This window comes from Alligator sinensis, unplaced genomic scaffold (genome assembly GCF_000455745.1).
Source record: "Alligator sinensis unplaced genomic scaffold, ASM45574v1 scaffold735_1, whole genome shotgun sequence".
Taxonomy (NCBI): Eukaryota; Metazoa; Chordata; order Crocodylia; family Alligatoridae; genus Alligator; species Alligator sinensis.
The window spans coordinates 102,882-117,823 of record NW_005842639.1 but is presented as its reverse complement, the minus strand read 5'-3'; the positions used below and the strand labels follow the sequence as shown (position 1 = coordinate 117,823).

The 14,942-nt window shown below is 58.6% G+C and overlaps 1 protein-coding gene across 1 annotated transcript in view; it reads right to left on the bottom strand.

Moving 5' to 3' along the window:
- Positions 1-4,173: 4,173 nt before the first annotated feature.
- ANKRD35 (ankyrin repeat domain 35) overlaps positions 4,174-14,942 on the bottom strand; it is a 14,130-nt gene continuing 3,361 nt past the window's right edge. Inside the window, 11 exon segments of the mRNA XM_025215305.1 lie at positions 4,174-4,974; positions 6,848-6,913; positions 7,243-7,332; positions 7,647-9,902; positions 10,803-10,840; positions 12,027-12,211; positions 12,475-12,581; positions 12,723-12,793; positions 13,274-13,331; positions 14,284-14,348; positions 14,905-14,942. The exon segment at positions 14,905-14,942 is cut by the window's right edge and continues 84 nt beyond it. Of these exon segments, the coding sequence (XP_025071090.1) occupies positions 4,816-4,974; positions 6,848-6,913; positions 7,243-7,332; positions 7,647-9,902; positions 10,803-10,840; positions 12,027-12,211; positions 12,475-12,581; positions 12,723-12,793; positions 13,274-13,331; positions 14,284-14,348; positions 14,905-14,942 (3,133 nt within the window). The 3' untranslated portion in view covers positions 4,174-4,815.

Here is a 14,942-nt window from a genome sequence, read left to right as displayed (position 1 = left end):
GGGGCCCGGGCCCAGGGAGCGGCGCTAAACTCCGCACCGCGCGCCCCGCCGCACGCAGCACTGGGCAGTGGATACCCGCGTCCGGGGATGAAGAGTATTAGAGACCCCCCCAGTCACAGTCCTGAGTATTAGATACTCCTAGCCCTGGGTATTAGAGACCCCCGCAGCCCTGGGTATTAACAAGAGTATTAAAGACGCCCCTCCCAGCCCTGAGTATTAGCAGGGGTATCAGAGACCCCAGCCCTGAGTGTGAACAAGAGTTTGAGAGACCCCAGCCCTGGGTATTAATGGTATTGGAGACCCCCAGTCCTGGGTATTAGCAGGGGGTTAGAGACCCCAGCCCTCAGCATTAGCAGGGTATTAGATACCTCCAACTCTGAGTATGAGCAGGGGCATGAGAGACCCCCCAACCCACACACGAGTTTCCATTAAGATCAAACCTTAGCATGAACCAGGAGCAGCCCCAGTCTCGCTGCTGCCGCCCCCAGCCCTGCCCTGACCCGAGCATCGGGTACCAGCACCCCAACCCGTGACTTCTTACCAGGGACAAGTGCCCAGTGATTAGCCCTAAGGACCGGGCTGTCCCCATCCCTTCCAGCCCTTGCTACATCACCTGGTTTCGCCCGCGGGCAAAACAAGCCAGAAGGAATTTAAAATGTGCAGGTGTCAAAAGGAAACAGCTAAGTGGTCTCTGGGCTATCCGAGGAGCCCTCCCGCGTGCGTGCCGCGTCCTCCCCAGCCCCAGGTGCGACGGGGGTGAGCACAGCAGGCCGTACCGCGCTTGGATCTGGGCCGCTGGCTCCCCGGAGGTGCGGACACCCAAAGCCAGTGGCCGTTGCTCTGAGTGCCGGGTGAGATGGGGGTTCCCGGGAGCAGCAGGGTATAGACGCCCAGCAGAGAAAGTTTGGTGAAGCCCCCAACCCATCAGATACACATTGCATTGCTCCGATTGGGGTCCCCGCCAGCGTCTCTAAGAGAAACAAAAACCGCGGAGTCAAAGGAAAAGCAGCGTCTACGCAGACCACACCTCTGTACAAATGTGGTCCAGACGTTTCTAACCATTCTCTGGGGAGGGAAACAATAAAAGCACTGAAATCAGTGACCACAGGGACAGTCGGCAGGTCCCCGTTTGATCAAGATCAGCCCAAGCTGGTCTATTAGACACACAGCATAATCCCCCCATGAGCAGGATCTGAGGGATGTTGAAGCCAACAGGTTACTTGTCCCAAACAGCATCTGGCATTAAAATGCAGCCATAAGGTAGAGCAAATACTGCGCTGGCTACAGTTCCAGACCATCTGGGATCCATCTTGCAGCCGAACACATGGTAGAAGCGCTGTCTGGAGGCTGCCACGTGCTCTCCGTCCGGCTAAAAGCATTGCCGAGTCACTGGTGGCAGAGATCACAGGATCTCGTAGCACTAAATGACTTGAGAGTTGCCATTATTCCTAGATAGCAGCTGCTGCCATGCCAGTCCTGACTAGACACTTGGAGTATTAATTACTTTCAGCTTTAGGTATTGATTCCTATTAACCAAGAACACTAGTAGAGCGCTCAGACACAATGTTACTACTAGTTAATGGCACTTGAGTATTAACGGGCCAAGTAGCTGCCAGCAGGCTGGAGTTAATATTCTAGGCCTCAAAGACTATGGAGGCATCTGGATTAGCAAAGCTACTGGCTTCCACCCCCTAACTGATGGTTGATAGCTGCTGCTAACACAGTCAAGCATAGTTAGCAAGTGCCCAGCCTCTCAAATGCCAGGACCCTGAAAGAGAAAGAAAAGAAGGTAGGGAGGGAAGAAGAAGGGGGAGGAAGGGTGGGATACAGAGGGTATTAGCAAGGGTAGCAGCTGGGGGCCTTGTTCATCCTCTCGTCTTTCTTGTTAGAGCTCATTTATACAAATAGGGGCTATGTTCGTCACAGGGAGATGCTATCTGCAGTTAGCAATACATGCTGCTAGTATGTATTAGCACAAATAGCCTTTCTAATCTTAGCTATGTTACTTCGGCAGTGATGCTAGTTGGAAAGCCATGGTGTTGTGCTCATTGGTTGAAGTACAGCACAACCTACCTGCCCCACAAAGACAAGGACCTGCTTTGCAAGGTGCTGTACGTACAACAAGACGGCCTCTCTCCCAAGAAGCTTACAATATGAAGAGCCCTGGAGTGGGAGGGGAAACAGGCTCAGAAGGGGTTGTGATACACAGGTCCGATACAGAGGCAGGTGTGCCCAGTGCTTCCAGTCCACTGCCCAGTCCATGCTGGTTCCCAGAAACAGTGCTTGCCATCAGCACTGACGCTCACCACACAGGAAGCAGGAAAAGTCAATCTTGCAGCCGGAGACCTCTCTCCTGAGTTGATGTGAATCTGCCAGGGTTTGCAAGGTGCCATTTGGGACAAGGTTTGCAGCCATCTACTTCTTCTCCCCAAAGCTGGTTTCCTTCCTCCTCCAGCCCATTCACTCAAGAGTCCATGTCTTTGTAGTCTGGGTCAAGAAGCCCCTGCATCCTCTGCTCACCCCAGTCTTGCCATGCCTCAGTTTACCTCTCTGGGGAACAGAGCTCACACCTCATTGTTGGCAGCTTGAATTATTTGGTGTTTGCACCTCTAACAGAAACTCAACATGCTACTGTCACTGGCCAACGGATGGAAACGTGATGCCCGAAGGAATCCAAAACAGCAGGCAAATAAGAAGCACCAAACATGAATCTTTGTTAAAAAATCCTGTGGTTTTAAGACTAATTGCACAGGGTTTGGGACCCTGGAGGTGACAGCTGCATATAAAGGCTGCGCGCTTTAGTTCTGTGGGTGCGAGCAAGGGCATAAGGACAATAATGATTATTTCAGAACAGGCTTGGACTGTCTTTAGTTTTAAATGCCTTTACTCCAGATTGTCCACAGGCCCCTTTGAAGATGTTAGGAATAATTTCCCCACTTCTTCTCAGCTTAACAGTGTTCAGCCATGGGCTGTTTCCCACTGCCTGTTCTGAATGGGAATCAATCAGCAGGTTTAGCACTGGATGAGACCGCGGATCATAGCACCTGACCTTTGCTGTGCTACCGACTTGCTAAGGGACCTTTGGTGAGTCACTTCCCCGCTCTCCTGGGTTTGAACACAAGGCATGATTACACCAGTAGAAGCGATGGGTAGGGGGATGATGTGAACCAATGCACCAGTGTAAGGACCTGGAAGCTGGAGTAAAGCTACCTTGGGAAAAATCTGCTGTAAAACTACCCCCATATATGTTATGCCAGTATAGTGGGGCATGCATCTGCTTCCATCCGCGCATGGTTGGGAAGGTAAAACCCAGAGCGCTGCGATTTCTCTCTGCTCCCTAACTGAGCAGACAACAAAAGCCTGCACACTCCTCCTTTTCTCTATGGAAACAGTCGCTTGTGCGGTGCATTGTGGGGTGATGGACAAACTGCCTGCTGCCAGCATCCGTCACTCAGCTTGCCATCCCGGGAGCAGAAGACGGGCTGGGGGTGCAGGTGGGGGATCCAGCCCCACCAGCACAGGCTGCCTTGTCCTCCCACGCCCAGCTTTGGGGAGACAGTGAGCACCTTGCTGGCGATGCCCATCCTGCCGTTGCCATCCAGACACTTGGCACCAGGAGGGAACCAGGCAGGAACCCGCCTGTGGTCCGGGGCCCAGCTCCAAGCTGGCTGGCAGCCCCTGCATCAGGGCATGAAGCAGAAAACTGGCAGCAGAGGGATGAGCTGAACCTGGAGAGGCTAACCCCCAGCACCGACACATCCAAACACCAAACCAGGATAAGCTCACCCAGTAAACCACAGCTCGAGCTGAATCACTGTGATCCATCCTGTGACAGTACCAGGAACCCCTGATGCTAGGTGCTGCACAGATCTGAGATGCAGAGGCAGTTTCTGCCCCTGGGACATCCGAACTGGTGCATCTCTGTTTTATGCTGGGGTGATGCCAGGCTCTTAATGCAATTGTTTCCTTGCTATAGGCCACCATGCATATCATAGCACTCCCCGGGACGGGGCATAAGGAGCCCCTTCTCTGCTCTCAGCAGTGATCAGGGAAGGTGTCCTATACCACCCACCCCGGGCTGATGACAACGACCATGAATTTCACAAGAAGCAGAAGGCCATGAGGTCTGTCTGGAGTACCCCCAAGGGAAATCAAAATGTCCAAAGAGGTGAATGCAGTTTTGCAGCACTTTAATGACTATGTTAGACATGAAAGAGAAAGACCCGGGGCCGGCTCCAGTGCTGGGGAAGACCTGTCAAGTCCAGCCTGACTTTGGGGCAGTGAGGCTGATTCAGCCCAGCAGAGAGGATTTGGGCTCTTGTTTCTTTTCCAGATTATTTCTTAGTGGATTTAAGGCAGCATCTGGAGACCCTCAGAAGCAAGATTGGACCCCCCTGGGTGATGGGCATGTAAAAAAAACACACATGGCCAGAAAAAATCCCCCCACAGGACCCACACTTGACATAGACAAGATACACAGAGGGAAACTGAGGCCCAGAGAGGCACAGGACATGGCTTCGGGCACCCTGCGAGGGCAAGCAGAGCCAGGTGTTCTGGGTCCCTGTCCCTCCGCACGCTGCCAGGCTGTCTTAGCAGCTGTTATCATGATGGCAATTCACATGGCAGGGAGCAGACCCCGTGACATCTCAGGTCCTTTAGATGTCTCTTGGCTAGATCCCTGGTGCCCTGGGAGGCAGAGACCAAAGCAAACCCAGAGGCGAGCAATCGCTGCTTCAGTGTCCTAGGGGTACAAGTCTCTTTCCACATGGGATGAGAGTCCTGATCCTGAGACATGAGCCAGATCCTTGCGCGAGATCATTGCTTCCGGGACGCAGGCCCAACCCGCAGCTGCCATGGGAGGGTTGCGACCCAGTGCCTTCCCACGTCGCTCAGCATCGAGGGGTATTGCCAGTTCGACAGCCGGTGGCCACAGGCAAGCTGTGCTGCAGGGACCGGGGGAGGCTGCAGCGGGAACTGTCGACAGGGAGAGACAGGGTATGGGTCGCACTGTCCAGGACCGCAGGCAAAACAGACCCAGCGCACGCAGTGAGAACGATGCTCCGGTCGGACGAGATGGGATCGAAGTCAGCTTATTTAGCGCAGGGCGATTTGGAGCGTGGACTAGGGCCCTGGGGCAGCATGGAGCAAGGGGAGAGAGTGCTCCCTACCGAGCCACCCGAGGAATTCAGTGCTTCACCTTGGCTTTTCCCATTTTTGCCACCGAGCGGATGCTGCCAGTTTGCTCAGCAAAGGAAACCTGCACTCACCAGCCACCCTCTCACTCTAAAAGCCATTGGCCTGGTCTGCAAGCCCCTGGCTTTGCACCCCAAGCTGCTGTGACCACCCCTGCTCCCTCCAGCATTGCAAGGGTCTCAGCATGAGTGGGGGGACATCAAGTTGTGTACAAAGGCCCTTTGGCTGTGGCATCTGGTCTGGCCGTGGGGGGGTTTCCCTGGCCTGGGATCATGTCAATAGCTGGGATTTTACCCCAGGTATCAGAAAGCAAGTGGGGCAGGAGAGAGATGCTGCAGGTCACTTCCAGGCTGGAGCAAAAGGCCCTATGATTGTCATCCGTCCCCAGGGCAGGACAGGTGGAAACCAGAGCCTGTGTGCATGTGTGTCTGTGTATATACACCACTGCCATCCCTGCTCCAAAAGCTCCTGTCACACAAGCTACATGAGAATCTCTCTTAGTTGCTGGCAGTACAGGGTCTAGGATGCATCTCTGAGCTAGTCCTGACAGCAGATTCCTATCCACCCCTCACCCACATACAGGGCATTTCAGAGCCTGCTCTGGTCCTTCTGCAACTACAGACATGGCACCAGGGCTCCTTTGGCCCAGGTGAGCCAGCCTCCCCTAAGATCTCCAGCACCGGAGAGACCCCAGGGCCCTCCCACAAGAAACCTCAGGGGAGCCCTAAGGCAGTGCTCCAAAAAAGCAGGCTACTGCTACAGCTCCGTGGATCTCACTGCCTCCTACCGGCCATTTTCCAATGCTGCATAATAGGTTCATTGGCACTGATCACACTCACTGTTAGGGCAGCAGTGAGACACAAGCCAGGACCCGCTCCCAGGGCCAGGATCATGCTGGATCGAGACAGAAGCAGAGCTGCCAGTTTTAGCATTTTAGACCTATTGCTCAAGCTAGGCACAAAATGGGCATGCTGCTGTGTATTGCCCATGTGCCAGGAAGAGGCAGGGGCTGCAGGGTGAGGGGGGGAGCTGGGAGGTGACCCAGAAAGGATGGCTCATCTGTGACGTGTGTAAAGCAAAGCCACTGAACAGCTCCAAGCCAGGCCAGTGTGCGGGCACCAGACAGGCACCGGAAGGGCCGTGGCAGATCCAGCCCTGATACCGGGGGCGATAAGGAGAGAGACACAGACACTCATTGGCTGACAGGAGACATCCCAGGCCCGCGGCCCGTTCAGTCGTCCGGCGTCTTCAGGATCCGCAGCAGCATCGCGTGAACCTCTTCGTCCATGAAGCCCTGAGCCGGAGGAAACCCCGTGTCCCATCACCACTGGGCCCTCGCTACCTCGCTCCCCTCCCTGCTCACACGTTCCCTTCCGAAGTCGGCAGGCCACACGTCTCTGGACGAGTATAACCCCAGCCTACCCTCCTTGGTGCCCCACTCCAAACCCCCTCCTGGAGGGCAGGGGAGGTTACAGCCACTCCCTTGGGCTTGCCCAGACCCCAGTTTTTAAGCCTCTGCAGTAAATCTTGCAACGGCTGCAGGGTGCTGGACACAGCCCCACGCTCCCATGAGAGGCAAACTGTATTGTCTGGATCAACCCCAAACCCTGCTAGCTTTCCCCCCAGTCCACCCACCCCAGCTGACGGTACCTACCTGGGCGGCGTTGAGCAAGTGGGTTCTGTAGACAGCAACTATGTCCTGGTGATTTTTCTGTTGAACCTGAGGGGGAAAAATATGGTTGTGAGTTGAGATACACCGGTCATTCTTGTTTGTTCAAGGGGAGCAAGCTGTCACCACAGCTCAGGGCTGTACGTCCGCGTGGGAAGAGAAAGTCCCTCTCCGAAAAGCCCATCTGATTGCCCATGCAGCTGTTCAAAGCCAAAGCAGCACGGCAAATGAAACACAGGAGTTCCCAGCAGCTGCGGTAGCACCTGGCTGGGCATCCGCGCCCTGCACAGATGAGCTGAGCCTGTACCTTGGTTGCACCCCACCACCGCAGCTCCCAGTGCTGGGGCAGTCACTGTCTTGCACAGGACCCCAATACCCACCTCCATCTGCAGCTGGAGCTGGGCGTTCTGGCTGCGGAAGGACAGCACCTCAGCCGAGAGCTTCTCGGTCTCCTCCAGCAGCTTCTTAATCTGCAGAGCGAGAGCAAGGAGAACCATCAGGGGCAGGATGGGAGCTCCCCTGACTGGGCTGAACTGGGGGCACTGCCTCAGCCAGTCCACACCAGCTGGAGACTCCCCGCCACCCCTACTTCTACCTTGCAGCAAACGTCCTTCTCCCTCCCTTCATGGACCAAAGCCATGGTGGGGGCAGGACAGTGCTGCTGTGACCTACACCCCACAGAGCCCTTCTGCTGGCTCCAACATGTGCAAGCCAGCTGGTCCAACACGTGCTGGTCCAACGTGCAAGCCAGGCCCTAGGGCTCTGGATCCTCCTTGGGCCTCACCTTGCCCTCCTTGTCCTGGCAGGCCCTGGCCAGCTCCTCCGCCCTCTCATTGAGCTTCTCCACCATGTGCTGCAGCTGCGTGGCCTTGTCCCTCAGCACCCCGTCTTCCCGCTCCTGCTCCGCCGCATTGGCCAGCAGCTCCTGGCTCTTCTGCCTCTCGGCCATGGTGGCCTCCTCCCAGCGGGCTGACTCCTTGACCGCCTCCTCATACCGCTTCTCCAGGGCCCTCAGCTCCTCTTCCAGCGCCTCGGCCTGGAGTGCCAGGTCCCGCTGGGCTTTGTCGTGCTTCCTCAGGGCGGCCTCCTCCTCTGCACGCAGCTTGGCCGTCTTCCTGGCCAGGCTCTCCAGCAGCTTGCTCAGCTTGGCCGTCTCCTGGCCCCGACTGCCCAGGCCGGCCCGGACAGCCCTGAGCGCCTCCTTTGCCTCACCCAGGTCGCGCTCCAGCTCAGTCGCCAGCCGCCAGGGCCCCACTGGCAGGTCGTCCTTGGCGTTCTCCGTTTCCTGATGGCCATTGGCATGAGCGGGGCTCTTGCATGGCGTGGCGGGAGCCTGGCAATCCTCCTCCATCTCCGACACCAGCTGCAGGGCCTCATTGTGCTTCTTCACCAGGCTGTCCAGCTTCCAGTGCAGCTCCCTGAGGATGCAGGGGCCCAAGCTGTGGCCGCCCGTGCCCTCAGCCTCCCCCATCTGCTGCAAGAAGCCGTCCCGGAGAAGCACGATCTCCTTCCTCTGGGCCTCCAGCCTCAGCCACAGCTTCTTGGTCTCCTCTTTCTCAGCCAACAGCTCCTGGGACAGCGAGGCCACCTTCTGCCTCAGCTCCTCGACCACGGTTTCGGGGTCGGCGCCAGGCGCCCCGTCGCCCTGGGGCCGCTCACACAGGCTCCGCAGCTCTTCCTGCAGCTTCTCCCGCTCCTTGCCCAGCTGGGTCAGCTCGTGGAGGAGGCTGCCGTTGTTCTGCTTGAGGTCCAGCACCTCCTTCTCGAGGTCCGAGCTCCTCCGCCTGGCGCGTTTCTTGGCCTCCACCAAGCTGTTCCTGGGCCTCAGCCAGAGCGGCCGGCTGGTGCCGTCTTGGTCCTGGGCCTTGTCCGGCCTGCCCTTCTCCGGCTCGGACAGGAGCTTGGCCTCATCCCCGAAGATGTGATTCTCCTCCTCGTGGTGGCTGAAACCGTTGCTCCGCTCCTGAGCGGGGGAGACCACCGTGCCATTGACCGCCCCCGCCGGCGGGTCCTCACATGGAGGTGCCGAGATGGCGGCTTGCAAAGGCCTGGCTCTCTCCAGGAAGCTGGCGTTGGTGGCCGCCGTCTTGGCCAGCAGGCGCTCCAGGCCCACCACCATCTTCTCCCAGGCCGCCAGGCTCTTCCGCACAGCTCCGGCAGGCACCACCTCGAGGTGCAGCTTGCCCCGCAGGGCCTCTTCCACCTCCCACTTCAGCCCCTTGTTCTTGGCCAACACCATGCCCTTCTCCTTGTCCAGCTGGGCACACTCCCCCTGCATCCAGGACAGGAGCTGCTCCAACTCCTCGCCACTGGCAGGCCGGGACCTCGCCCGGTCAGGGCTCCCCTGTTCATCCTGCTGCTGGGCCAGCAGCTCCCGCAGCCGCTGGTTGTCCCTGTCCAGCTCGGTCACCCGGGCCTGGAGCTCCTCCAGCGTCTCGCTCTGGGTGCGCTTCTTGGTCTCGTAGACGGCCAGGACGGCCCGCATGTTCTCCAGGTGGCCCTCCATCTCCTGCACCCGCCGCAGGGCGCTTGCCTTCTCCTCTAGCGCCGCGGCCACCTCCCCCTGCAGCCGCTTCAGCTCTTCCTCATGGCGCTTCTTCTCCTCCTCCTCCTCTCCAGGCCACTTCAGCCTGGCGTGGCTGCCCTTCCCGGCCTCTTGCTGGCTCCTCTTAAGCTCTTGCACTTGCTCGGTCAAGAGGTTCAGGTAGTAATCCTCTTCCGTGGCGTCCTGGCCGTAGTGGAGGCAGGGCATGGCGCCGGCTTGGTTCCTCCTCTCGGGCAGCAGCTGGTCCAGCTCCTGCACCTGGTCCCAGACGCGCTCCCTCATGGCCCGGCAGCCCTTGGCCATCGCCTGGCACTCCTGCGTCTTGCTGGCCAGCTGCTGCTTCAGCTGCTGCGCCCGTGCCTGCTCGTCTTCATAGCGGCACCGCCACTCCTCCGCGTCCAGGTCTTCCGAGACGTCCCCGTCATCCTCGGTGGTCTCCTCACTCTGCAGGGTCAGGCTGCTGTCGCTGCTCGCCAGGACATTGCCTCCCACCACCTGAAATGCCACAGAAACCCAGAGGTCAGAGGCCCGAATGGAAAGGGAAAAGGAGGCAGTGGTTAAGGAGGATGGCAGGGGCAACCTTGTTGGATGGCGTGTCAACCCTGAGTGACACTTTGATCCCCTTCCCTTGCCCAATAGGCTGCTCTGCTTTCTGCTCCCTGCCCTGTGCTCCCTATTTGAACTGTTGCTCTGCTTTCTGCTTCCTTCTGCCTGTTCCCTCTAGGATCTGCCACGTGCCACACAGAGAGGCCTCCCATGCCGCTTGCACTATGTGTGCTGCAGGTTGGCCACCTCAGCATAGTAGATGCCCAGATGTTCCCATTATGGGTCCCTGTATCTCTCCTGGCCTCAGTTTCCCCTTCTGGCAAGCAGGGCTAATCACCATTTCTTCCTCCTGCCCTGGATGTTACACTCCTCCCGTGTGTATGTACAGCACCTTGCACACTTTGCAATGAAACTAGGCACCCGCTATCCTAGGGAGGTTAGTAACAGAAGGCTCCTCCAGGGTAAAGTCTACACTGTGGGGGCTGCTACTGCGCCAACTATGGCAGCAATGCCATGGTGGTTGGTGCCCTAGTGTAGACACCGCTGTGCTGCAGGAGATGTTCTGCTCCAACCAGCAGCTCTGCTGGCAGATGCTGCCTCCTGCATCCGCCCAGAAGGGTCCTGCCACTCAGCACCCAGGAATGGACCCTGCTGGCAGCCAAGTGAAGGGGGTTATTAACCCTTTGGGTTCAAGCCAGGTCAATCAGCTGATTTAGCTCTTAGCTGGCTTTTCCAGAGAAGCCCCGGCCACCCAGTTCTGGGCATCCTTGGTCCATCCAACCTCCAGGGCTGCAGACTTTGTTGGCTTCTGCCAACACACTCGCTTCAGCTGCATCCGCAGGCTCTTACCTGTGTCTTGCTGCTTGACTGGCGGGCGGCTCTGATCTCTGCGGGACGGAATAGAAAACCTCAGAGGAAAGCAAAACACCTACGCAGAGCCCAGACTGGGGAGGCTCTGGGGCAGCACTGGGCCTCTGCGTCCCAGCTGAAGCCTAGCTAGCAAGGCGGGTCACAGTGTGGGACAAGGGCTAGGACTTGCTCCAGCAAATCTGGCTAAGCCAAAAAAAAATCAAACCCAGGAGTCCTACGACACAGCTCCCAGCCACTGGAGGCCTGTCCATGCCCAGTGCTGGGTAGGGAACCCAGGGGTCCCAACTCCTAGCTGCACCCCCTTGGAGCTGCCTAGAGTTGAGTGGGGAACCCAGGAGTCTCCTCTTCCATCATGAGGATCAGACAACATCCCACCCGAGATCTGGGAGCTCCACCTCCCGCTCCCTTGCTTTAAGAGGTTCCAGGTAAACTGAGGCACAGCACCAGAGAACAACGAAGACACTATTTCAGCTGCAGCACCAGGAGCCCAAACCTCTCACTTCCCCTCCTGTGCTTTAGCTGAAAACGTGGGCTTCCTCCCTTGCTGCAGACCCTGTTATTCTCATCAGCAAAACTTTCCGGGGCTCTTTCGGGAACATTGGGTCAGTGGTGAGGGGAGTTTATTTGCTTTGTCCCGCTGCTTCATTGCCATGGAAATGCCTGGCTAGCAGGCAGGACAACCAGAGCCTCTGGATACGACATGTGGCCAAGCGCCGCCAAGGCCGGATATGGCTCTAAGAAATCAAAACCAGCTGGGGAAACCGCCGGAGTCTGGAGCCGTCCCCGCAAAGGGACCAAGCCAACCGGCAGGCAGGGAAAGGCAGGAGAGAAGAAGCAAGCAGCCCACAGCTCTGCATGGAGCAGCTGGAATCAAGGGGGCCCCTGCTTGTCATCCAAATCCACGTGATCGGTCTAAATCCAACGGCCTCAGCTGCTTTTGGGCAGCAGCCCTCAGCTGGAAGAAGTGTGTCCTAAGGGACACGTGGCTCTTGCATTCACCTGCAGCCCTGTGCCGGGCCTGCCTGGGAGGGCCTGTGCATCTGGGAGCGGGGGGGCAGACGGGGCTCGGCTAAACCGCGTTGAGGTGGGAGCAAGCATGGTGTGCCCACTCGCACCCAGCTCAGGAGCTGGTTTCTGCCATGGGTGGGCCGAGGGGGGCTCTCCGGGTGCAGAAGGGGCAGCGCATGGCCCCCCTTTCCTCACCTCTCCTCTTCTTCTTATTCAGAGCCCGACGCAGCAGCCTCTGCAGTGGGCGGCTCTGAGCCCGTGTAGCGTGATTCAGGGCATCGTGGCCCGCCCCATCTGCCAGGGCAACGTCCGCCCCATGGCTGAGGAGCAACTGGGCCAGCTCCGTGCTGCCTTTCTCGCAGGCCAGGATCAGAGCAGTCCTGAGAGGAGACGGGGAGTGGAGCCTGGGTCAGGACCCCTCAGGGCCGAGTACGTGGAGACCCACTGGCCCACACTATCCTAGCCCGGGATGCTTTCCTGGGTACCATGGGAGCACCAGGGAGGTTGCCAGCCTATAACACCCATGAAGCCACCCCAGACCCATGCCTGGCACAGCTCCATGAAGCAAAAGCTTCTGGGAAATTTTGCCACAATGCCCTGGGTGGTCTCCAAGGTCATCCTCCCCAGCCTGGGCCAGACTCACTTCCCGTCCTTGTCAGCCAGGTCGACCTTGGCCCCTCTCTGGAGCAGCTGAGAGCAGATGGCTGCGTGGTTCCCCTGGGCTGCGATCATCAGGGGTGTCTGTCCACTCTGCAGGGAGATGGGGTGGTTGGCATGGGGGGCTGCGCCCACAGTGCCAGGCAGCCTAGCACCCCCAGAGCAAGCCGAGTCTCCAGGTCCTTATATCGCCCCCAGGGCCCAGACTCCTCAGCCCCTCACCCCAGCACTCACGTTATCAGCAACGTCCAGGAAGGCCTCATGATCGCACAGCAGCAGCACGCTGGAGGCACATCCAGAGTGGGCTGCAGAGCAGAAGAAAAGGGGCAGGGGTTAGGGCATCCAGACCTCCAGCCTGCCCACAGCTTGCAGAGACTAAGCGCTTCACTCACAGGGGCTGGGAATGGAGTGGGGAGCAGCAATAGGCATTTCCCCCGATCTTCATCACCCGAGACCCCTAGAAGAGTGGGTTGCTTTGCACTGGGGGGCTCTTTGGGTCACGGGACCCCCAGGTGATGCATTCCCCTCCAAGAGGTTTTGTCCGAGGGAGACCAACCTAGCACCAGGCTTCAGACCTTGCAGGTCACAGGAGCCAGGGGCTGGGCCCAGACAGGGCATGGTGCCAGGAGCTGCCAAGGTGCCCTGTCTCACTAGCTGGCACAGGAGGCTGGCTTCAGGTCTCTCTCACCTCTAGAGCCCCTTCCAGGGGTGAACGGCTTCAACCCCCCATGGTGGACGTGCCCCAAAGTGTGTGCCACCCTGCAAGATGCCCCCTGCCAACTCACCGGCCCAGTGCAGAGGAGTGCGGTTCTGCCCATCCACGCAGTCCTCGTTGGCTCCATGCTGCAAGGGGGACACAGAGCCGTTGGCAGAGCCCTGGCTAATGGCTGTGCCCCCCTGATGACAACCAGGCCTCCTGCTCTATGCCACCCACTGGTGAGCACTTGCCAGACCCTCCATCCCAGGGAAGGGATGTGGCCAAGCATTTCCATGTACCCTGGAGACCCAGTGGTGCACAGTAGGGTGGCTGGGCTGGAGGACACCTGGGTTCTTTCCCCAGGCCTTCCTGACCTTGGAGCAAGACCCTTGACCCCCAGCTCTCAGTGGGATCCCTCCCTTCCCTGCCAACATTTCAGTGGCAAGCGGCTCAGGGCAGGGCCTTTCTCCCGCTGGGTTTGTACAGCACCTGGCACCCTGGACTCTTGGGGCCAGGGAAGCAGCAGCCTCCTCATTCCCAGCCCTGCCACTGACTCAGGGCATCATGATCCCTCCCTTTTCCCCTCCCTGGAAAAAGGGGTTAATTATCCCTTGCACTTGGGGCTGGGTTCATTAATAAGCCGCGTCGCCCCGGGGCTGGAAGCACCGCATGGCACTAACAGAGCTGTCAAGCAGGATCCCAGCCCCCCACCTCCCGCAAACCTGTTCTGCCTCGTTGCACCAGCCCCACAGTGCTGAAACTCCCCAGGACAGGCCCTGCCGTGAAGCAAAGTGACTAATCCCTGATACCAGAGACGGGTATCGGTATCGGCCCCGCTGAGCTAGGATGGGGCTGAAGTCCCCTTCCCTGCTACCTTGCTTGCTATAGCTCTAGCTCTGCTAGGACCCTAGAGTTGGGAACCCAGGACTCCTGACTCCCAGCCTCATCCTGATCCAGCCCCCATGGATACTTCTGGCATCCCAGACCCACCTGGGAACCCTGATCCCTGTCCTCCCCGGCAGAGAACCTTGTCTGGGCTTGGACCCAGGTGTCCAGGGCCTGTGGGGAAGGGGGTGGGGGTGCATCTGCCCTCCTTACCTGCAGGAGCACCTTCACGCACTGGGGCTGGCAGGCGATGGTGGCCAGATGCAGCGCACTGCTGCCTGGGGACAGAGCAGAGGGGATGTGTCACCCCATGGGCACAGAGAGCGGCCAGGTGACTCTGCAACTCACCGGGTGAGCACAAAATTCATCAGTTTGACCTCTTTCTGGCATCAGCACTGCGGGAAGCCCTGAGCCCTGGGCAGCACGTGGCTGAGGCACTCCCAGCAGGGCACAGGGGTGTCATGCCAGCCCCTGAAACAGGTGGCTCTGGACACTCTCCATGCCAGGACCCAGGTAGGACTCCTTGGGTGCAAAGCCAGGAGATAGGTAACTGCAGGGGATTTGCATGGTGCAGCACCCCCATCCCCTACCATCTAGTGGGAGCCTGCGTGTTGTGGGCACGCATGTGTGGGTGCCCCATAAATGCAGGGGTACCAGGCCGGCTGCACTAGTGACATGCTCCAGGATGGCCCAAACCTAAAGGCCTGAGCCAAAGCCACTGAAGTCCACCCAGACGCCCCGTGGCCAAGGGCTGGGGCCGTTGGAACATAGCAGGAGGATAGCAGTGGATCAATGGCCCAGACATCAGCCCCATCCACCCCGGCACCCACTTACCATCATCATTCTTCTGGTTGACCTCGGCCCCATGGTTC